At 39.6% G+C, this 25,086-nt stretch overlaps 2 protein-coding genes and 1 long non-coding RNA gene across 4 annotated transcripts in view; 2 read left to right on the forward strand and 1 right to left on the reverse strand.

Annotated features, from left to right (window-relative positions):
• The window catches only part of LOC133535004 (epigen-like), a 20,568-nt gene extending 14,561 nt beyond the window's left edge, over positions 1–6,007 (forward strand). For both annotated transcript variants that reach the window (XM_061874394.1, XM_061874395.1), the window contains exons 6-7: positions 50–153; positions 4,888–6,007. In XM_061874394.1, the coding sequence (XP_061730378.1) occupies positions 50–153; positions 4,888–4,895 (112 nt within the window). In that variant the 3' untranslated portion in view covers positions 4,896–6,007. The remainder of the gene's footprint in view (positions 1–49; positions 154–4,887) is intronic.
• On the reverse strand, positions 1,811–17,951 carry hdhd3 (haloacid dehalogenase-like hydrolase domain containing 3). The gene is made up of 3 exons (XM_061874393.1): positions 17,598–17,951; positions 17,107–17,517; positions 1,811–2,195 (listed from the first exon to the last, which is right to left on the reverse strand). Exons 1-2 carry the CDS (start codon positions 17,925–17,927, stop codon positions 17,116–17,118), a joined length of 732 nt encoding a protein of 243 aa, XP_061730377.1. The 5' UTR covers positions 17,928–17,951; the 3' UTR covers positions 1,811–2,195; positions 17,107–17,115.
• Positions 17,952–20,552: 2,601 nt separating this feature from the next.
• On the forward strand, positions 20,553–22,514 carry LOC133535644 (uncharacterized). Its single transcript, XR_009802270.1, has 2 exons — positions 20,553–21,417; positions 22,249–22,514. It is a non-coding gene; the product is annotated as an uncharacterized LOC133535644 (long non-coding RNA).
• The last annotated feature ends 2,572 nt before the right edge of the window (positions 22,515–25,086 follow it).

A 25,086-nucleotide genomic window follows, 5' to 3' on the forward strand; every position in this document is an offset into this window, starting at 1 on the left:
TACAAAACACAATTTGGGTGCACTGACTGCTTTCTTGGATGTGCTGCAGTTGCTGGTGGAGGCATGAATGTCGCAGGAGGAGACGTCCTCACCACTTCATCCCGGAAGAAAAATCAGTTTACATGCTGAAGCATGGACCGCCTTCTGAGAGTGGTACGTCCTTTCTGTTTTTGTTTACGCGTGCATACTGGTGTTATCCCGGTACCAGTTATTTTTGGTGCTAGTACTAAAATTATTTTGACACTTTTCTAAGAAAAGGGGACCACAATTTTTTTTTATTATTGACTTTATTTCAACCAAAAAACTTAGGGTACATTAAACGTTTCTTTTTGCAAGTGTTTCCTTAAATAAAATAGTGAACATACAAGACAACTATTCTTTTAGTAGTAAGTAAACAAACAAAGGCACCTAATTAGTCTGTCATTTTCCATGTTATTATTTTTTCAAAATTTTTAAGGACCAATGGTAGAAAACGGATTATTAATCTACTTGTTCATTCACTGTTAATATCTGCTACTTTCTCTTTTAACATGTTCTATCTACACTTCTGTTAAAATGTAATAATCATTTATTGTTCTGTTGTTTGATGTTTTGCATTAGTTTTGGATGATACCACAAATTTGGGTATCAATCCGATACAAAGTCGTTACAGGATCATACATTGGTGATATTCAAAGTCCCTGTGTCCAGGAACATATTTCCTGAGTTTATAAATGTAATATAAATAAATAAAATAAAAAAACGAAAGAAGATGTTGTGATGCCAAAAAATATTGACGTAATCATAGTTGTATCCACTAGATACGCTCCTGTACTTGGTATCATTACAGTGGATGTCAGGTGTAGATCCACCAATGGCGTTTGTTTACATTTTGATGCCGGTGAGCTACGGTGTGTAGTGAAGCATGTTTAGCTATTCCTCGTCCTGCATTGATGATACTTGTAAGAAACTTACTTTATTTGTTGCCATGGAGGCGAGAATTAGTGGTTTAGAAGTAGCTACAACACTGCTGACAGCGGCTGGACTTTAGCTGCAAGCTCACTAGCCATGTCTTAAAGTACCTCTTCCTGAGGGCGTTTCAGTGTTATAACTTCACCTTTATTGTTAGTTTTTAAGCCAAAATGCATCCGTTCTCCCTTTTCTGTCTACACACTGTGTCTGCTTGTAAGTACTCCGTGATTGCGCGCTACCGAGCAAGCTTGTCTGCTCGTAAACCAGCAATGACACGACGTGACGACGACGGGGGGGTGGTAGACCAGTACTTTTCAAAAGCGGTATAGTACCGAATATGATTCATTAGTATCGCGGTACTATATTAATACCGGTAAACCGTACAACCTTAGTGCATACACTAGACTAGAGAAGCGATCGATGATACTTGCAATTAAGAATGACTGGCCATGTCATTAGGTACACCCGCACAACCTCAGAAGCTACAAAACAATCAAGCCACAGTTTTAAAAATGGACCTTTGTGTAAATCTTCAAAAATAAATCAAAACAGAAATGTCCACAATGTTATGTTGCATACCAAAAAACATTTGAATTTAAAAGTTATTTCTGCCATTGACGAAAATAAAAATCTGACCCAGTGTCAAACGGTCATCACCATAAAAGCTTTTCATACATGTGTAAAAAAAGATGACCTCTATTCACCATTACTTTGGTTGACATGTGACAGACACTTAGAAGTGCCCAGGGCAAGTGACACATTCTCTACTGTCTTTCAAGTGTAAAAAGCGTGTAGTTAAACTTATAAAAAAGTTTGTACTCACTATGAGATGACCTGAGAAGACGAAAAGGCATTTCAATTTGCGGTGTACATTTTGTTCTTTTATTATTGAAGTTGTCTTGTTGTAACTGCACTGCACTGAGCAGCCGCAAATGTTCTATGATTATCTTCACTGGCATACAACACAGCAAGCCATAGAAAAAAGCAAAAACACACATAGTTGACTGTGTAGATCCAGGTTATGGTAATCTGCAAAGGGTGAAGTCGAGGCAACCGAGTTCTCTTTGTTTGTTGAAAAGGTTTAATCTTTAAGTTCAAAAAGGCTTCTGCAGTTCTAAACTTGAGGTGTGGCGCCTTCTCATTGATGTCTTAGGTGGGGGGATCACCGTGGGGTTGTTGTTGTTGATACAGCTCCATGTGCGAGACAATCAACCGTCCCGCATGCCAATAGGTTGTTCTCCTACCTGGTGGCAAAATAACTTGTTAGTGGGCTCTCTTCCTGTGGAATGAGACTATATTTGGGGGACACACGTCAGGTCGTTATTGTTGTTCCTAACATTACCTCTTTACGACAATGTCCTGACAACTCTGACATCCAACTTTGTGGAACACAAAAGCCTAAATTCAATCAACGAAAGCTCACTGATTTGAAGTCCCGGAATATAAGTTTTAGTGCGCCTTTTAATGCACTTTTTGTCTCCAAGGGCCAAAGTGAATATGTGTGGGCCAAACAGTGATTTTAAGCGTACAGCAGCCATGAAATGATTAACGTGGACCACGACTTAAAAAAGTTGAAAAACTTATTGGGGTGTTACCATTTAGTGGTCAATTGAACGGAATATGTACTGTACTGTGCAATCTACTATTAAAAGTTTCAATCAATCAATCAATCAAAGATGGCATGGCTCGGCTGGTAGAGTCTCCGCGCAAGCAACTTGAGGGTTCCGGGTTTGATCCCCGCTTCCGCCAGCTTAGTCACTGCCGTTGTGTCCTTGGGCAAGTCACTTTACCCACCTGCTCACAGTACCACCCACACTGGTTTAAATGCAACTTAATGTAGATATCCCTATTCAAAGCACATTGATTTTCTGGAGAAAAGTGCTACATACAGTTGTGGTTAAAAGTATACATACACTTGTAAAGAACATAATGTCATGGCTGTCTTGAGTTACCGATAATTTCTACAACTCTTATTTTTTTGTGATAGAGTGATTGGAGCACACATTTGTTGGTCACAAAAAAACATTTGTGAAATTTGGTTCTTTTATGAATTGATTATGGGTCTACTGAAAATGTGACCAAATCTGTTGGGTCAAAAGTATAAATACAGCAGTGTTAATATTTGGTTACATGTCCCTTGGCAAGTTTAGCTGCAAGAAGGCGCTTTTGGTAGCCATCCACAAGCTTCCGGCAAGCTTCTGGTTTAATTTTTGACCACTCCTCTTGACAAAATTGGTGCAGTTCAGCTATATGTGTTGGTTTTCTGACATGGACTTGTTTTTTTGGCATTGTCCAAATGTTTAAGTCAGGACTTTGGGAAGGCCATTCTAAAACCTTCATTCTAGCCTGATTTAGCCATTCGTTTACCACTTTTGACGTGTGTTTGGGGTCATTGTCCTGTTGGAACACCCAACTGCGCTCAAGACATCACATTGACAAAGATAAGACCTTCTGGAGGAAAGTTCTGTGGTCAGATGAAACAATAAATTGAGCTGTTTGTCCACAATACCCAGCAATATGTGAAAAAGGTGAGGTTTTTAATCCTAGTTAACACCATCCCTACCGGCAAGCATGGTGGTGGTAGTATTATGCTCTGGGCCTCTTTTGCTGCCAATGGAACTGGTGCTTTACAGAGAGTAAATGGGACAATGAAAAAGGAATTACCTCAAAATCCTTCAGGACAACTTAAAATCATCAGCCCAGAGGTTGGGGCTTGTGCGCAATTGGGTGTTCCAACAGGACAATGACCCCAAACACACGTCAAAAGTGGTAAAGGAATGGCTAAATTAGGCTAGAATTAAGGTTTTAGAATGGCCTTCCCAAAGTCCTGACTTCAATGTGTGGACAATGCTGAAGAAACAAGTCCATGTCAGAAAACCAACACATATAGCTGAACAGCACCAATTTTGTCAAGAGGAGTGGTCAAAAATTCAATCAGAAGCTTGTGGGTGGCTACCAAAGGCTCCTTATTGCAGTGAAACTTGCCAATGGGTCTGTTACCAAATATTAACATTGCTGTATGTATACTTTTGACCCAGCAGATTTGGCCACATTTTCAGTAGAATCATAATAAATTCATAAAAGAACCAACGCCAATCACATTTTTTACAAGTGTATGTAAACTTTTGACCACGACTGTAGATATAATTCACTTCACATGAGTGAGGAGTTTAATCTAATATTAACAACTGTGTCAGGTAGTGGACATTGTCACGTTCAAAAAATTACAACTACCATCAATAATTGTGTGAGCTTTAAAGAAGTCCATTTGAATATTTGTTACAATTCGGAAGCCAAAAGAAACAACTTTAGGCTCCACTTTGAACACCCCAGTCTTCTCGGCGCTCTATCAGATCCGAGGACCTCACCAAACTATCCAATCTCTGCCATGTTTATTTCTTCATCTGAGTGTTTTTGAGCTGGAAAAAGTAGCAAATGAGATTTTTATTTGTTGACATTTGTATTAGCTCAGCTCTTGCTATCATACATGCTAGCTTACAAATAAATCATTTTGCCTACAGTTGACTGATGGGTAGAGGTGGGTAGAGTAGACAAAAATTGTACTCAAGGAAGAGTACCATTACTTCAATATCAACACGGACACTTTATAAACTCATACTTATCAGTGCATTGTCCATACGCAAATGCATAATTTTGTCTTTAAAAATGTACACTTTTGCAAACGCTGGCCAAGGTGAAGAGTAAATTTAGCACCTTACTACTACCCACAAATCGAAAAAATAGACAATGAAAATCATTAAACAAAGACAGCATTAATGTCTTGATTTTTTTTTATTCATTCTAAATCGTTCGACTTAGAAGACGAAACAAACTGCTCGGGCAGCATTGCAGAACAGTATTTAGACAACGTTGGGGGAGTTTTCCTCTTGCTGACATTACGATCATCATGAGACAGAATGTTTGTTTCCCTTTCAGTGGTGTGAAAAAAGCAACATTGCAGAGCGTCATCCCAGGGCTGACTTTGACAATTGGGCCTCAATAGAGTCTTAAGACTGCATTCAAAGAGATACAAAATGAGACCCAGTGTCTTCAGTGGGACTGATGCAGGACTTCGAAAAAATAAGGTAGGCCGTTCCTTCCACTTTTTCCACTGACTTTGTGCAACGCAGCAACGTGGAAATAAACACTTAACTGTGAAGACATAAGACATCTTCTACAAGGACATCCTTTGCGGATTTGGGAGAAAAAAAATGAAAGACTACTTGACTTAACCTCCGTCCCATGAACCCCCAATTCCTATTTACATCTTTTATGAACATTGTGCACTTTCCAGAGCACAGAAGATGCTGAAGTTTTAGTGTCTGTTTTTAAACACAATTCACGTGACAGAAATGGGAATTGATGGACTGAACAGCTGAAGATCCCTGGATGTCCGTCAAACAGAGCGTGTTTCATTTCCAACGCCATGTTTCCAGTTATGATAAGAGTAAAATATCTGTCAGTTTTAGTTCTGTAATGTTGGCCAGAGGTTTTTAAATGGAAGAGCCGGAGAGGGAAAACACACCACTGGTGCACATCGGGTGTTTGGTCCTCCACTACGTTTAGTTCACATGGCACTTTTCTGCAAGCTTGCTCAATGCTTCCTAAAATCTGCACTTTTCTTGTAAATCACAGATTTTATCTTTTTTGGTGCACCTATTTCATCTAAATCCACTATTGGTGTGTTTTGGAATTGCCTCTTAATTTCAGATCTGTCAGAAAAAGACAAAAGAAATGCTCCTCCAAAATTGGCAAAGCAGCAAAGAATGTTAAAACTGACAGTTAAAACGCGGCAGCTTCTACCATTTAAAAATTGATGTGGTGGTAAGCCGATGCCAAAGGAGAGGCACGGAGCGATACACAAACTTTCTGTGTCTGATGTTTACAGAGTAATGTTCCTCCGTCTCCTATTACAGCTTTGATGTGTGTAAACACACACACAATGTTGTGTATTTACATGTATTTCCAATACAAAAGAGGGTCCAACTGATGCTTAACCTGTCTTTTGGACGGACTCTTGGTCTATATTTCTTTTCAAATGAAGAATTAAATTAAACAGTCTGTGTGGCCTTTTTTTTGCTTACTATAGGGAAAATTAATGATCATTTAACTAAATTATTTTCTCTTACAGTTTGGGAGGCAAAACAAAGGGTGCACGTCCGGTTTATGTGACGTCACACGGGTTCACTTCCTGTTTATGTCTCTTAATATCACAGCCTGTTGGTTCAATGTGCACAAATTAATATTTTAGTTCAGAGTTGTTCGAAGTGCAGTCCAAAGTTTGTTTTATATTGGCTTGCGACAGAGGCAATAAAACACATGTTGGATTAGAACATTACACAACTAAGAAAAAATGTAACTGGTGTTCAAGCAAGACAAGCTCCCTTTGGAATTCCTTCATTCTGTGTGTGAATGTGAGTGAATGTTGTCTGTCTGTGTTGGCGCTGCGATGAGGTGGCGACTTGTCCAGGGTGTACATCGCCTTCTGCCTGAGTGCAGCTGGGATAGGCTCCAGCAGCCCGAAGAGGGACAAACGGTAGGGAATGGATGGATGGAAGTGCATCAATCCAGAATGCGGAAATTTAAAAGCACATTGAAGGAATGTTTCACAAGACTACAAGCATGAGACTTGAACTGCTTTTATTCAAACTCCTTTATTTGAGTCATTTTTTTAAGATCATATTTTATCAGATATTTTTATTCCTGAATACAGTTTATACTTTACTTTTGTTTTTAAATTATACTGTATGTGAACGTGGGATTTATGTCTTTGCTTTTATGCTTTCCTATATTTTTAATTGATTGTACAAAACCCCAAACCAGTAAAGTTGGCACGTTGTTTAAATCGTAAATAAAAACAGAATACAATGATTTGCAAATCCTTTTCAACCTATATTCAATTGAATAGACTGCAAAGAAAATTTCTTAATGTTCGAACTGGAAAACTTTATTTTTTGCAAATATTAGCTCATTTGGAATATGATGCCTGAAACAGGTTTAAAAAAAGCTGGCACAAGGGGCAAAAACGAATGAGGAAGTTGAGGAATGCTTATTGAAGACTTTCTGCTACTTCCCACAGGTGCAGAAGCAAATTGGGAACATGTGGGTGCCATGATTGGATACAAAAGAGACTTGCATGAAAAGCTCAGTCATTCACAAACAAGGATGGGGCGAGGGTCACCACTTTGTGAACAAATGCGTGAGCAAATTGTCGAACAGATTAAGAACAACATTTCTTAACCAGCTATTGCAAGGAATTGAGGGATTACACCATCTACGGTCCGTAATATCATCAAAAAGTTGAGAGAATTTGGAGAAATCACTGCACGCGAGCGATGATATTACGGACCTTCAATCCCTCATCAAAAAGCGACATCAGTATGTAAAGGATATCACCACATGGGCTCAGGAATACTTCAGAAAACCACTGTCAGTAACTACAGTTTGTCGCTACATCTGTAAGTGGAAGTTATGCAAAGCGAAAGCCATTTATCAACAACACTCAAACACCGCTGGCTTTGCTGGGTCCGAGCTCATCTAAGATGTTTTGATGCAAAGTGGAAAAGTGTTCTGTGGTCTGAGGAATCCACATTTCAATTTGTTTTTGGAAACTGTGGACATCGTGTTCTCCGGAACAAAGAGGAAAATAACCATCCGGATTGTTATAGGCGCAAAGTTCAAGAGCCAGCATCTGTGATGGTATGGGGGTGTATTAGTGCCCAAGGCATGGGTAACTTACACATCTGTGAAGGCACCATTAATGTTGAAAGGTACATACAGGTTTTGGAGAAACATATGTTGCCATCCCAACAACGTTATCATGGACGCCCCTGCTTTTTTTAGCAAGACAATGACAAGCCACATGTTACAACATCATGGCTTCAGAGTAAAAGAGTGCGGGCGCTAGACTGGCCAGCCTGTTTTTCCAGACCTGTCTCCCATTGAAAATATGTGGCGCGTTATTAAACGTCAAATACCACAACAGAGACCCTGGACTGTTGAACAACTTAAGCTGTACATCGAGCAAGAACAGGAAATAATTCCACCTGAAAAGCTTCAAAAATTGGTCTTCCCATTTCCCAAACGTTTACTGAGTGTTGTTAAAAGGAAAGGCCATGTAACACAGAGGTAAAAATGCTCCTGTGCCAACTTTTTTGTAATTTGTTACAGTCATTAATTTCTAAGTTAATAAGTACTATTTGCAAAAAAAAGGGCGGCTCTATAAAATTGATATGGTACAATATTTACACGAAATAACACTTTATTTTGTCATTTAATATGCATTATAAACATACATACACATACACAGTCCAGACACAGGATCTCAATCTATTATGTTTGTAATCTATTCCTATTAACGTAAAATATTTATAATCTACTCTATAACCTATTGTATTTAATTTATCATTAAAATAATATTGTTCTTGTGATACTCATGTGGCTAAATCTGGGACCTCAGGTACCAAATTTAGTGTTGTCTTATTTGTGCTGTATGACAAAGCTCCTTAAATATTTCACACAAACTATTGATGTAATGTATGATTCATTAGATTATGGATTCATGTAGGAATGTACAAATATGAAAATGTCATATCCCTGTTATCATGACCAAAATCATCCCGGTTATTATTATTATGGTAATGTTGAATGTACTCAGAAAATAGACGCTAAAATTTTTTGACCAAGTTTTTTTTTTGTATTAAACAAATACTTTAAACTAAATAGAAACTAAAACAAAACAAAACAAAACACTATTTTGGATGTTTTGGGTTTTTTATGCTTCACTGATTGTGTTTTAGTCTCAGTGAAGTGAATAATATTTACATAATGCTTTTTCTTTAATGACTCAAAAGTCTTTACATTGAGAAACCCATTATCTACATTTCAGCTACATACTGTATGCAGACACTGGGAGCAAGGTGGGTGAAGTGTCTTGCCCAAGGACACAACAGCGATGACTAGGACAGCGGAAGCTGGATTCACAAACCAGGAACCCTCAACTTTCTAAACGGCCACTCTCCCATCTGAGCAACGCCACCAAAGTACTTCATGTGGTTTAATGGTTAAGCTTTTATTATTTTAAATATAGGCTTGTTTTGTAGCACTTTAAGATTTAAATGAAAAGTGCTTCGCACATTTAATCTATTATTATTATTTGTGGCGAGCATTGTGGCGTCCTGTGTGAAAACACCGCCGTCTCGTATTCCTCTGGGTATAGTCAAAGTTTATTTCTATAGCCCTTAATCACAAGTGTCTCAAAGGGCTGCACAAGCCACAGCGACATCCTCTGCTCAGATCCCACACCAGGGCAATAAAAAACTCAACCCAATAGGATACAATGAGAAAACCTTGGAGGGGACCGCAGATGTGGGGGCTGGGCGACCGGTGCAATGGACGTCGAGTGGATCTAGTTAATAGTATGGGAGTCCAGCATGATCACTCTGTACTAAGAGAGCACAGCTTTAGGTTCTGTGTGCACAATTGAATATATTTGTTGCTCAGAAAGCAATGTGTTTATACAGTTTTATATTGGGGCATGTTGTTTCCTAATGGGGAAAGGCATCAATGTCTTATTTTCATGTTAGCACTTATGCTAGCAAGCTAGTGGCAGTCGGTCTGTGTCTTAATCAAAGTGCAGTTATCAATCACGTTTTTTCTACCATTTCATTTTAAAACTGTAATACTGTCCAGAGTTTTACTAGGGTTAACATTAATAGTGTTTATTGTTACATCCCTAATTTCACATTCGCATGCTGGCAGTGCTTTCAATTTGCCAGAAAAAAAACCCATCTTCTTCCGCTTATCAGAGGTCGGGTCTCGGGGGTAGCAGCCTAAGCAGGGAAGTACAGACTTTCCTCTCCCCAGCCACTCCGTGTAGCTCTTCCAGGGGGATCCCGAGGCGTTCCCAGGCCAGCCGGGAGACATAGTCTTCCCAACGTGTCCTGGGTCTTCCCCGTGGCCTCCTACCGGTTGGATGTGCCCTAAACACCTCCCTCGGGAGGCGTTAGGGTGGCCTCCTGACCAGATGCCCGAACCACCTCATCTGGCTCCTCTTGATGTGGAGGAGCAGCGGCTTTACTTTGAGTTCTTCCCGAATGACAGAGCTTCTCACCCTATCTCTAAGGGAGAGCCCCGCACCCCGACTCAGGGAACTCATTTCGGCCGCTTGTACCCGTGATCTTATCCTTTCGGTCATGACCCAAAGCTCATGACCATAGGTGAGGATGGGAATGTAGATCGACCGGTAAATTGAGAGCTTTGCCTTCCGGCTCAGCTCCTTCTGCACAACAACGGATCGGTACAACGTCCACATTACTGAAGACGCCGCACCGATCCGCCTGTCGATCTCACGATCCACTCTTCCCCCACTCGTGAACAAGACTCCTAGGTACTTGAACTCCTCCACTTGGGGCAGGGTTTCCTCCCCAACCCGGAGATGGAACTTCACCCTTTTCTAGGCGAGAACCATGGACTCTGATTTGGAGGTGCTGATTCTCATTCCGGCCACTTCACACTCGGCTGCGAACAGATCCAGTGAGAGCTGAAGATCCCGGCCAGATGAAGCCATCAGGACCACGTCATCTGCAAAAAGCAGAAACCTAATCCCGCGGCCACCAAACCGGAACCCCTCAACACCTTGACTGCGCCTAGAAATTCTGTCCATAAAAGTTATGAACAGAATCGGTGACAAAGGACAACCTTGGGGGAGTCCAACCCTCACTGGAAACGTGTCCGACTTACTGCCGGCAATGCGGACCAAGCGCTGACACTGATCGTACAGGGAGCGGACTGCCACAATAAGACAGTCTGATAAAAAAAAACATAACCTAATAAATCATACATATTGTTCATAGTGTGAAATGTGCACCATATATTAAATGACACAATACAAAAATGGTGTTATGTAGTGTAAAGATTGTACTTGCGTGAAATATTACTTCAATGTGCAATTCCGTTTTCGCATTGGGATTTACTAAAATTCATACACATGCGCAGATGCAGGGGGTTCATGAATTCCAACTGGAAGCAGATCTCACCAGAAAACCGTCAAATGCGACCGTAAAACTAAAACGACTGACGAGCTGTGAGTGTTACTGTTTATGGTCATTGATGTTATTCATGCGTCCTAGCACCATGAATATTTGCATATTTCTTGCAAGATTTGTTACGTTTTTGAGTGTGCAAAAGCCCTTAAAAAAGGTTTTAGTTGGTGGAATCGTGTTAGTAAAGAAGAAGAAAAGGAAATATGTCATTGGTGTTAGATTAGATGTTAAACTCATTTTCTCTGTCAGCTATAACACAAAGCTGAGTTGCTTTGTTTTGTTCAGATAGTTTAACATTTATTGACTGACATTGTATTGGTTGTAGCATCTTCAATGTACAAAATGTATTAATGTGGCCCCCACTGAAAAAGGTTTGAGCACCCTTGACTTAGTTGCTGAGACAGTACAGTGTTTACACAAGTTTAGATTGGGGTCTGTAGTTTGTAATACGTTCTCTTGTATTCATGTAGCATTTAAGCTAGCTAGCGATTCGCGCGCTGGCTTGCTTCTACATTAAATGAGCAGTCTCACCATTCTCGGAGTTAATCAAAGTGCGGTAATCAATCAAGGTTTTACGCCCATTTGATTTTGAAACGATAATTTAATACTGGTAATCGTTAAAACCCTAGTTCTGAACTCCTGCTTTGATGCTAGTGGTCAATAGCACAACAACATTAATTTTAGGGATTGACAAACCTCCTGAGGAAATTGACAAGTCAATTAGTTGAGAAAATTGTTCAATAAATTCAAAAAGCACAGACATGTCCTCTCATAACAAACTCTGTCCACAAATGTGCCTCATTTCAGCACGCGTGAGCTTTTATTCCCCGCTTTTACAATCCCATTATGTGCACAATTGGATTTCTGCGGAGCCTTTTAGAGCCGTCTGGCTGAGCTACTAAACCAGCTTTGAAGTAAGCAGCTCTTCCCCAGAGATCGGTAACATCCTTTAACATACAAATGTCAAGAGGTGAAAATTCAGGTGGAGAAAACAAATCAAGGAAAAGCCTCAACAGTGTTTGAGAAGTCACATTTAAAAGCTCTGAGTTAAAGTTTGTAGTAAACTACAGTGCTTTCCTCTTGAACTCTTTCAATCAGATTTTGGACTCTTGTCAATCCCCATTCCCCATAAGAGGCTCTGCTCTCAACCAAACAGCCATTATGGTCTGTTCTTTTCCCTGCCAGTTTGATCCTCACAGTCCAACACTCGCACTATCTACTCAGGACCAGATGGCTTCAAATACGAGTGTTTACAAAGCTATTAAGCTGAAGAAACGCTGCCTCGCTAACTACTAGCACAAACATTTGGCACGAGAACAGACCGCAACCATTTGTCACAAATGTGAAGGGAAAAGAAAACCCAGCAAGACATCCAGGACAACGAATGCTGGAGGATATTTAAATTTTGAGTGACCCCTTGTTACCGAAACTGTCATTTAATTAGTTGGTTAAGGCTAACATTTTGATCAAAGTTTTAGTAAATGTCAGGAATTGGATAAGAAACAAGTGATCCTTTCCATTAAGTTATTTTATGTTAATGTTACCAGGCTTAAGACTTCTAAGTGTATATGCCAGCAGCTCCACCTACAGAGACAAAGACAGTAGAGAAATGACAAGAGGGTTCGTCTCCGGGTGTGGGAAATATGGACTAAAATAAATATGGTGTACAGTTGTGATCAAAATTATTCAACCCCCACAAAATTTTGGTGTTTTAGCAAGTTGGACATTTATTCCGTATTTTGTTTATAGTCATATCAAATAAAGATGTGTTAAATAGACAAATGCAACTTAAATTGTAACACTGTATTTTACAAAATACCAAAAAAGGACATTTTTCTTATCTCATTGACAAAATTATTCAACCCCCTAGTTACATGCATCTTTAGTACTTAGAAGAACACCCTTTGGCAGTAATTACATTCTTCAAACGTGATACATAACCGGACACAAGCTTCTTGCAACGATCTACAGGTATTTTAGCCCATTCCTCTTGGGCAAAGGCCTCCAGTTCATTCATATTATTGGGCTTGCATGCTGCAATTGCCTTCTTCAAGTCCCACCACAGGTTTTCTATGGGATTTAGGTCTGGCGACGTTGAAGGCCGCTCCAGAGTCTTCCAGCCCTTCTTCTGCAACCACTCTGATGTTGATTTGGAGGTATGCTTGGGATCGTTGTCCTGTTGGAAGGTCCAACGTCTCCCAAGCCTCAGCTTCGTCACTGACTTCATGACATTTGCAGCTAATATATCCTGGTAGGAAATAGATATCATAATGCCTTGAACGTGCTGGAGATTCCCGGTACCTGAGGCAGAGAAACAGCCCCAGAGCATGTTTGATCCCCCACCATGCTTAACAGTAGGGAAGGTATTCTTCTCTTTGTAAGCTTCAATTTTTCTCCTCCAGACATAACATTGATTCATAGGCCCAAAGAGTTCCAGTTTTGTCTCATCACTCCATAGAACAGTTTCCCAAAACCTTTGGGGTTTGTCCAGATGATTTTTGGCATATTGGAGTCTATTTCTCTTGTGCCTGGTAGTCAGAAGTGGGGTGCGCCTGGGAGTTCTGGCATGGAGGCCTTCATCTCGTAGTGCGCGCCTTATTGTCTGGGACGAAACCTGCGTTCCCCCCTCTGCAATGTCCTGTTGTAGTTCCTCAGCTGTTACCCGGGGGGTTTTCACCACTGTATGCTTTAAATACCGGACAGTAGTTGCACACAGCATCCTCTTTCTACCACGCCCAGGTAGTGTTTCCACTATGCCTTTTGTGCCTTTAGCTTTAAACTTGCGAATTATGCTCCCAACTGTGTCTCTTGGAATGTGTAATGTCTTTACTATTTTCTTATATCCATATCCTTTCTTATGAAGAGAAATTACCTCCTCTCTTGACTTCTTTGACCACTCCCTGGACTTCTACATGTTGCAAATACACCATTGACCATCTACAAGAAGCTGAGCATCACAGTCTTTTTCAATCAGTTTAATTGTTGCTCGTTATGGTTCTAATCACATCTACAGGTGTTTTCAACACCTGATTGAAAAGACCTTATTCAAATTCTGTTCTTAAGAGTTATGATCTTCAAGGGGTTAAATAATTTTGTCAATGAGATATTAAGAGAAATGACACTGTTTGGTATGTTACAAAATATAATGTTGTAATCCAAGTTGCATTTGTCTATTTAATGCATCTTTATTTGATATGACTATGAACAAAATACGGAATAATTGTCCAACTTGCTAAAACACCAAAATTGTGTGGGTGTTGAATAATTTTTATCACAACTGTACATATTGCAGCCTCCAGCGGTAACAAAATATATATCACATTATTTTACTTGGTAAATACATAGAAGCAATTAAAAATGGGTTACAAAGGCTACTAAATTAGCTGCTGGGGTATTACATCAATTCCGGTTGTATTTTCTCAAAACTATTATTAATAGAATGGTTAATTTATTGTTTATATTAGGTTACTTTATGTTGTATCTATACTTCTCTTAAAATCTAAAATCACTTATTCTTCTGTTGTTTGGATAATTTACTTTAGTTTTGGAAGATACCATAAATGTGGGTATTGATCCATTACCAACTAGTTACTGGGGCAGTATTGGTCATACCAATGCTGATACTTCAAATTTTTAGGATCGCTGAATGATTGCAATTTTGATTAGAAAAAAACACAGGATGGTGGTGTAGGAATATCAAAACCCTTTTTTTTTTAATTTATGACCACCTATTGGCCTTGACTTAAATAGTTAATTTTTTGTTCTTAAAGTCCTCTTACTTACCAGTATTTCCTGAGTTTGTATACAATAACAACAACAACAAAATAACTTTTGATTGTAAGTAATATCAATCAAACACTGTGGTATCAATCTGGTACTATGTTTGGTGTTGTTACTCTGATATTTGTATCAATTCACCCACTTAACATATCCTCTTAATGTTTAGTTATTCCTCGTCCTCAAGAGATGATGTTTATATGAAAATTTACTTTATTTGCCGCCATGGAGGCGAGGATTACTGACTTAGATAGTGCTTTGCAGTTGAACTGTGGACAAACATTAGCCCCCAGCAAGAATGCTTCATTGCTTTGAGGACGCGGTTATTTACTTGTGCTAATGTGTCAGCATAAGGGATGTGGGAAAAAATCGATTCGAATTTGAATCGCGATTCTCACATTGTGCGATTCAGAATTGATTCTCATTTTTAAAAAATCTAATTTTTTTATTTTTATTCAATCCAACAAAACAATACATAGCAATACCATAACAATGCAATCCAATTCCAAAACCAAACCTGACCCAGCAAAACTCAGCACTGCAATAAACAGAGCAATTGAGGGAAGACACAAACACGGCACAGAGCAAACCAAAAGTAGTGAAACAAAAATGATTATCAACAACAGTATCAATATTAGTTATAATTTCATTTTAGCAGTGATTAAAAATCCCTCATTGACATTATCATTAGACATTCATAAAAATAAAAAAAAAAGGACAATAGTATCACAGTGGCTTACACTTGCATCGCATCTCATAAGCTTGACAACACACTGTGTCCAATATTTTCACAAAAATAAAATAAGTCATATTTTTGGTTCGATTAAGTTAAAACAAAAGTACATTATTTTAATCAGTTGATAAAACATTGTCCTTTACAATTACAAAAGCATTTTACAAAAATCTACTATTCTGCTTGCATGTCAGCAGACTGGGGTAGATCCTGCTGTAATCCTATGTATTGAATGAATAGAGAATCCTTTTATATCGGGAAACTAATTGTTTTTTAATCAAGAATCGTGTTGAATTGGGAAAAAAAATCGATTTTGAATCGCATTGTGACCCCAAGAATCGATATTGAATCGAATCGTGGGACACCCAAATATTCGCAGCCCTGGTCAGCATGCATTATCACAATATAATGATACTATTAAAAGCTCTAAATGTATTTCATCTCGTCCATGTCACGCATCAATAGTTCATTCTGTTGATTCATTGCGCGACTGAAGGTGCTGAGATCGATGCAAAGAGTGAACCCTCTTGCAGCTTGTTTGGTGGAATTTGGTGAAAACTTTCAGGAAATGTTTTTGAAGTAAAATATTGTGATTAGATTGTGCAGGTAACAGATCACTGTCTGAATTCAGTATTTTTAAAAGGATTCTTCACCATTGAGAGGTAGGGCCTGGCGGTGGTCTGCGCTCTCAGAGTGCTTTTCTAGTTGTCTTTGTTTTTCATTGAAAATGTTCCCACATACTGTAGTTATGAATTGTAATATCCTCCTATAAACCCATGTCTTCTGCAGTAGATTTTGGTCTATTTATTTTGTCAGAAATACACATTTTCTGGGGAAAAACAGCCCAGTTGTGCAAAACACAATTGTCCATAGCAGAGGACGCTAGTTCCCATAAGGATACATAAACCACAAATGAACCTTAGTTATTTTTGTTTGTTATCAAATATCTCTCATTGTGTGAAAGTAAAAAGTACTACGGCAGGTGAAAAGAAAAAATAATAAGTCTTGAGAAAAATGTTGCAATGCTTGGAGAATAACATTGTGATACCACAAGAATAAAGTTGTATTTTCCGTGGACAATGGAATACAACATTTAAATGACTACAGCAGGGATAAATAAAAATGGGCTTCCACAAATGTTTTAATATAAATTAACAGGTCTGGAATACGGTAAATATAATTCATATGACGTGTAGTAAAAATGGCATAAAAAGACTTATTGGAAAATGGATACAGTAAATAATTTCATTTTTCCTTCAACAAACTGCAGCTCTCCAGTTCCGGCAGTACTTGTGTAACCCAAGACCATGCTTGACTGAGGGCAAGACCGTTTTCGTCACTTTATACTGTTATACAAGCTGTACACTGATTATTCTTAAGTATATTTGTTTTCTATATTTTACTGCCCCGTTTGGAAAGTATAGTGTAATAATAAGGCCTGCTAAATGTGAGTGTGCTCACTTTTGTCACATACTGTACTTCTTAATTTGCGAAAGGCTCAGTAGCGGACTGGAGATGCTGCAGGTCCAATGAGTAGGGGACAGAAATTCCACCACTGTGTTCTCTACAGGTGTGAAAGGACTGCGTGACACGTATACTTACAAAATGATGCTATTGTGCGTCCATGTGCTGTTTAAGTCGCACAGGCAGCTCATCCAGCGATGACAGCCGATGCTCTTTAGGGACATCACGTCGCTCAAAGGGGCTTTTTCGGTCCAAAAGGAAGCCATGGATACCGACCGAGCGTGACGCCAGGTAATCGTTCACGTAGTGGTCCCCGACGTGCGCTACGCTGGCAGCCGGCACGCCGCACTTCTGCAGTGCCTGGTTAAAAATGGCCGCCTCGGGCTTCTCTACACCTGCTCCTTCTGACGTCACCAGGAAGCTGAAGTGAGACAGCAGCCCACAACTGTGTAGGATGGCTTCAAGGCGGTTGTCAAAGTTGGAAACCACTCCCAGCTGCAGTCCCAGCAAGGAGCAGTTCTCCAAAGCCACCTTTGAGTCTGGAAATACCTCAAATGAGACAACACGAATTGTCTTTTGGGCCCTGTAACTTGCATATGGATGGAAGAATCACATCATACTTCATTTACCTCCCAGTTCTCTGCTTTGCTGAAGTTCTGGTATAGATGGTGGGCCATCGTATTCAGTATGGCCGGGTCCCGCACCTTGCACAGGGAGAAGGTGGCTTTCACCACTGCCTTCCACCAAGACTGTCCATCCAGTCCGTGAGTGATGCCGTAGTTTGGGAATGTGCTGGAATGATGTCGATACGCCTGACTGAAAGCAGCGTTGACCTCCGCAGGGTTGAGGCTGAGGCCCATTCGTTTAGCCTCATCACAGTATTGTTCTCCGACAGAGGAACGCACCTTCAGCAGAGTGTCTTTTACATCCCACAGCACCCACCGCAGAGGAGCGCGCATGACACCTGCAGAGGTGTGACACAAGACAACTTAATCGATGGAAATCCAATGTCACTGAGAATCCTGCACTGTGGAGAAATGAAATAGCAGGAAAACTCTCAAACAACCCAAACACTTAGGGTAAAACTATTTAGGAAAATAATTACATTTGCTGCCATGACGTCTTAAAAAGTCTAATATGAAAATGTAGAATGAGGGTCTGTATTAGATGCATAGTACTTTATTGATTCCTTCAGGAGAGTTCCTTTAGGAAAATTGTTTATATATGTATTGTTTATGGGCAACTGTCTCTACAATGAGTAATAGACCGAGAATGATGGCATGAAGACTGAATCACGTAAATGGTCTAAGTGGACAACTATTCTAGTTCCCTGCACTGAGAACATGCTTGTTATTCCGTGGAAATTCAATTAAACTTGAGTGTGGGAACATGCAGAACTTTTATTAACTGACAAGCATCCTCAAGTGGGTTGATGAATAACACTATTGATGCATCTTCCATCTGTAACAATTAATTAAAGCACACATATGTTATTTTTACCTTAAGTGTTTATTTATCTAAATCAGGGGTGTTAAACATACGGCCAAAGGGCCGGATCAGGCCAGCGAACAGGTTTTATCCGGCCCGCGGGATGAGTTTGCTAAGTATAAAAATTAACCTAAAATTTTGGAAGGAATGAAACAACTGTTCTAAATGTGTCCACTGAATGTCGCAATAACAATTTTTTGTATCTTTGTAGATGATGCTACATATGTACAGAATAAACCACATGATGACAGGGGTCGGGAGCCTTTTTGGCTGAGAGAGCCATGAAAGCCAAATATTTTAAAATGTATTTCCGTGAGAGCCGTATAATATTGTTAACCCTGAATACATCTGTCAGGTTCAAACACTGATGACATATTAAACAGACAAGAAGCAAGGAATTAAACAGAGACAGGATTCAGTTTAGCTCAATGAGGAGAAACGCTTAGACCTGTACTCTTGTACAGTGTCGCCCCACGCTCTGACAAGAGAATTCTACGCCTCCTCTTTTATTTGGACTTTCCCTGATTACAACAACTAAATGTGTGCATCTCGTATTCTTTTTAATAACATTGTTATTCTGAAGCTGACCAATTATAAATAAAATACATTTGACCATTAATGCGACTTCTTGAACAGGTGCGATAGAAACGGATGGATGGATTAAAATGCATGAGAATGTTTTATATTTTGAACTTTATTTTTGACACTGTGATTACTAGCAGACATATTCATTACTTATCGTGTTAAACAATGTCAGCTAAGATTTATCTGACAGCCAGACGCAATCATCAAAAGAGCCACATCTGGCTCTAGAGCCATAGGTTCCCTACCCCTGTGTTAGTACATCAGTCGAGGAAAATTATCAAACTACACAAATAACGCTCGACATCTATTGCTTTCGGTCCCCCCTGGGGGTGCGGGGGGGTTGCCCACATATGCGGTCCTCTCCAAGATTTCTCATAGTCACTTTAACCGACGTCCCACTGGGGTGAGTTTTTCCTTGCCCTTATGTGGGCTCTGTACCGCAGATGCAGCCCTTTGAGATACTTGTGATTTAGGGCTAGAAGTTAAGTCCCTACCTTTAGTCAAAAGTGATTTATGACCCCCCATAAAACAATGATTTATGACCCTCAAGGTCAAAGGTCAATGATTTATGACCCCTCAAGGTCAAATGTTAATGATTTATGACCCCTCAAGTTCAAAGGTCAAAGTCAAAGATCAGGTTCAAAGGTCAGGTTCAAATGTCAAGGTCAAGTGGGTGTGGCTTACCCGGAAGAGGGTGGAGTTAAGACCTGCGGTGGGAGTGGTTAAACCAGGAAGAGGGTGGAGTTTTAAACAGAAAGAGGGCAGAGTTAAGACCTGCGGTGGGAGTGGTTAAACCAGGAAGAGGGTGGAGTTAAGACCTGACAGGGAACAGAGGAGGGTTCAGTTTTTTTAAGAAAGCAATGTCATCTGAGCAGCATGTGACCATATATTTGATAGTTTAAATGTTTACGATCGTTTGAAACAACTTCCAGATTTCGATGTATTGATGGCTGGGAATGTTACGTGTGGAGATGTGGACACGCACGCACTTCACACACACACACACACACACACACACACACACACACACACACACACACACACACACAAACACACACACACACACACACACACACACACACACACACACACACACACACACACACACAAACACACACACACACACACACACATTCGTACGCACTGTTATTACCATGTTATTAGACATTGTCTTAGTCATTATTTGGAGCTTTATACGTTAGCGTAAAGACTTTGTTCGATTCGGTCATGATTAGTGAAACGCCTGTTTCGATTGATAAAAATAATAAAACTTACATTGACGCTCCGCAAAAAAGTCGAGTGTTTCTAAATCGTATTCAGTTTTCAGCTAAAAGAAAGAAGAGACGGAAGCCCTTTCTCGATATTTTCATCGTTATCTACCGTGGATTGGGAAGTTTTTGGTGGACACGCACACACACACGCACACACACACACACACACGCACGCACGCACGCACGCACGCACGCACGCACGCACGCACGCACGCACACACACACACACACACACACACACACACACACACACACACACACACACACACACACACACATTCGTACGCACTGAAACAACTTCCGTACCTCACGAAAACATATTTAAACAGATGGAAAAAACTATCGCAGAACACAGTGTCACGTAGCAACTGGTCTTTACGGTCGTTTGAATCAACAGGTCAGTTTGGGGGACAAAAGGAGGGTTCAGTTTTTACTGACTTCCCATCTGACAGTTTAAATGTTTATGACCGTTTGAATCAACAGGACACGCACGCACACACACACACACGCACGCACACACACACACACACACACATACACACACACACGCACACACACACACACACACACACACACACACACCATTACCTCTGCTTTACCATGTTATTAGACATTGGTTTAACTCCATTTAAGCATTTAAACGTTAAAAGCATTGCACTTGTACGACGTTGTAATACTTTTTTTTTACCAGCCGATGACGACGAAGTGAAAGACGATGAACTTTGCTTAAACAGTCTTACAAAGTTGGAAGATGATTATCGAGGTGTGTTTAAACCTTCGAATTATTTAATATTGTGTGTATTCATTATTTTGTTTTATAGAGGATTTGCCGTAAGATCCTAACGCGATCGTTTTAACACAATCGCAGTCTGGTGAGTCAAATGATTCTCATTTTACAAGAAAAAAAACATGCGGTATACGATACATATATACATATATTTACTTACATCTCCGGCTCGCTGGTCTCCCTTAAAGCTGGCGGGTCCGTCAACGGCCGTTCCAGGCAGAGGAGAAGGCTTGATTGTGCCAAAGACTCCAGACATCGAATCCTTGCTCCGAGGGGAAATCATCGAAAACGACGGTGAATGTCCGACAGGCACCCGCTGTAAGTTTTTCTCGTTTTCTGTAAGCTTTTTTAAGATTCTCAGGAGCTTTAAAGAGCTCCTCTCATTCCAATGTCTTTCGCTCAAATGAATTTCGCGCCTAAGGGGAATGGGCGGGGACTGATTCCGGAGGTGGGCGGTTGTTTCCGCCAAGCAACCTTCTGGTTGAAATGGAGTGTGGATCAAGATGGATCCCTACTCTATATTCTTTTATTTAACCCAATGTTTTTTAAATACGTGTATAATGCTTTATATCCTATGTGTTGTGAATTCCATCCTACAATATCTTCCAAGGAACCCAAAGAAATGTTACCACACCTCCCGCTTTATTTATTCTATAGATTGCCTGAACTATTTCATAAACTAAATCTTGTCTTGTTTCTGATGCTATGTTTTTTATGCTCATCAATGCATTGTTGGACTGCGAGCACACAACTACTTTCCTTGCTTTGTTTTCCTCTATCCAGTTAACTGCCATATAAATTGCTACCAATTCCCCCGTAAAAACAGATAGTTTATCACTGATTATTTTATTTAATACTATGTTTCCTTGTGGGATAACTGCTACAGCTCTTACCTTTATTTTTTTTTTATATAGTTTTTGATGCATCCGTATATATCATATCTCAATCCATTTTTCTATCCGGTAACTATTTAAATTTCTATTCTTTAGTAATTGCATGTTTTCTTTTGGGTTATCAAACATCCACGGTGGTATTGCAGGCATTGGTACTGTAGGACTAACTTTAATATTGTCAATTTTAACTTTATTACATATGTCTCCTATAATCCACCCAAAACTATTCTTTTTTGTTTTCTCTTTTTCTTGGCAGATTGGTAACACTGGACAAGTCGGATATCCTTGCTTGGATCCTTTTAAAGTTGCCCGATAAACTGCTGAGAGTTGATCTCTCCTCTTGTCCAAAGGTTTTTCGTTCATTTTTACTTGTAATACTGGCACTAGGGTTGATGTAGTAGCTCCACAACATAACCTTAAAGCCTGTGACTGGATCCGGTCTATTTTCCCAAGTCATGTTTTTGAAGCAGATTGGTAAATAATGCATCCGTAATCAATAACAGATGGAATTAAAGTTATAAATATATACATGTATTGTTTTCAACGTTAACCTATCAGCCCCCCAATCATTACCCCTCAAAGCCCTCATTATATTTAACACCTTTTTACTTTTTCCCCTATTTTTTTATTTTCCGGAAGGAACACTCCTGAAGGAATAAATAAAGTACTATCTAATCTAATCTAATCAAATCTATTTTGCTGATGTGAGTTGACTAGTTCATATTTTTATCAAACCATATTCCTAAATATTTAAATACTTGTACCTCTTCTATATTTTCACCTTAGAGTTTTTATTTGGAGCTTGTTTGGTACTTTTGTCTTTGTAAAATGTATGACTTTTGTCTTTCCAACAGAGAATCTTAAACCTCAAGCCGTTCCCCAGTCTTGAACATTATTTACCACTTTGTTAGTTTTTTGATTATTTCTTTTGACTCTAAATAATATACTAGTCTTTCATTAATCTTTTTTTTTTTTCCATTACTTTTCCCCAAATTTATAATTTCCTGCCTCTTCCGGGTCTTACCCTGACTTGCATATTGGAATTGTTACCGCTAATTTTCCCCTCTGCCGGTCATTTTCCTTCTTCATATATCCTGTCATATCATTTCAAGACCACTTCTTTGACGATGCTACCTAAGTTTTTGATCATTTGATAACCCGCTAGGTCTTTCCCCGGTGACGTATTTTTAACCTTTTTCAAAATTCGAACCATTTCATTCAAAGAAAATGTCATATCCATAGTGTTGGTAAAGCTATTATCGTTGTCTTCCATCATTTCCCCAATATTTAAACTCATTGTTTTTTCTCTCTTTTGTTTTTCCACATTTCTCAAATTATCATTACTGTGCACTTTAACACATTTTTTTTGCTAAAGGTTCTGCTGTTTCTTTACCCGTGACTACATCTTCTTTAATAAATGTGGCACATCATCCTCTTTACCCTTCATTCCTATCTTTACGAATCGTTATATATCCTTTTATTATAAAGTTAAATTTTGGCTTCAGCCCTGTTTCTTGAATACAAATTATACGTGGTTTAGTTTTCATATTTTTAATATATCCCTTTAATTCATGTTCGGTTGCTATCAAACTTCTGGCATTCCACCGGACCATTAACAGGGTGTTGGAATGTGGTAACATGACTCCGTCACGTCTACTCTCCGTAGTACAGCTTGCACCCGGTACCAAGATAGTTCTTTCAACAACTTTGATGCTGCTTTGACAATTATTTTGATCTTCTCAGTCTTATTTTTACTTTCATTTTGTATCAAAGCTGAGTTGTGCTCTCTGGTTTATTTTGCAAATGAACCGACAGAACATGATCATGTACAAGACTCGCCTACCCACAATGCACTGCAACCCAACGCTCCTGGTCGGATGTTTTTTTCGGGGTTCATGGAGAGATGCGGTAAAGAGTGGTAGCCAAGACACACGGTCACACACGGTCACACACGGTCACACACGGTCACACACGGTCACACACGGTCACACTCGGCAATTATTTTGACCTGGGGAGCAGATATAGAGGAAAAAAAATTTGTCTGGGGGGCCGGGATATCTGATTTTCAGGTACAAAAAACTTCACAATGACACAAAATAAACACAACAGTTAAACCTCACACTAAAAAACAAGACATTGACTTGTACGTTCAAAAGACAGAATAGAACAAGTCAAGACATGCAATGCCATCTACAAAATGTTATGTAAATGTTAGTCATTACACACGCAGCTATGGTTTTGATGTATTTGTTACAGACATGTTTACGTCAAGTAACATCACATGGTTCCATTTGCACCTTTCAACAAATCTGAAAAGGAATATTAAGAAGTAAAACTTATATTTAATCCTACCTCTTCTCCGAGCACACGGTGACCGTACATACGGGTCGAAAAATGTTGACCTAATTCAGCATTTCTCAAAGTGTGGGGAATAGAGACATGACAGGTGGGGCGCGAGGAAAGGGAGGAAATTTTTTATTTTTGATTTTTTTTTTACTATGCTTTCATTTTCTATACACACTGTAAATCACTTTGTGATTCTGTCTGTGAAATCCGCCGTATAAATAAATGTAAATTACTTATTTTTCCTGTAGGCTTTAAATTTCTCGGCAGGAGCGAAAGTTTGACAGACATAGCAACAGTAACTTTTGCAGGCAGGGCTAAGAGGAACAAACTTTCGCGCGGATGGGTAGCAGGCTAATGTGCGGACCACAATTACACAAAATGGATACATTTGCAACTCGCACCTCAAAGGTCTGCGGAGAAACAAAAATATGACGGGTCTAATCAAACAAAAAGTCAACCTAAAAGAAAATATGGCGAAGGGTATCTTGCTCTTGGATTCACGGCAGCGGAGGTGGGGGCAGAGGAGAGACCCCTGTGTGTTCTTTGTCTAAAACGGCTAGCAGCAGACAGCCTGAGACCCAACAAAGCAAAGAGACAACTCGAGACCACACATGATGTCCAATAAATTGTTTTGTTGGGGCGATGGGGGTAGGTGGGCCTTGAGTGTAAAGTGGTGATGACAGAAAAAAAAAAGTTTGAGAAGCCCTGACCTAATTGTACGGATCTCACTTTAAACGGCAAACCGATC

The sequence above is a fragment of the Nerophis ophidion genome, linkage group LG16 (genome assembly GCF_033978795.1).
Source record: "Nerophis ophidion isolate RoL-2023_Sa linkage group LG16, RoL_Noph_v1.0, whole genome shotgun sequence".
NCBI lineage: Eukaryota > Metazoa > Chordata > Actinopteri > Syngnathiformes > Syngnathidae > Nerophis > Nerophis ophidion.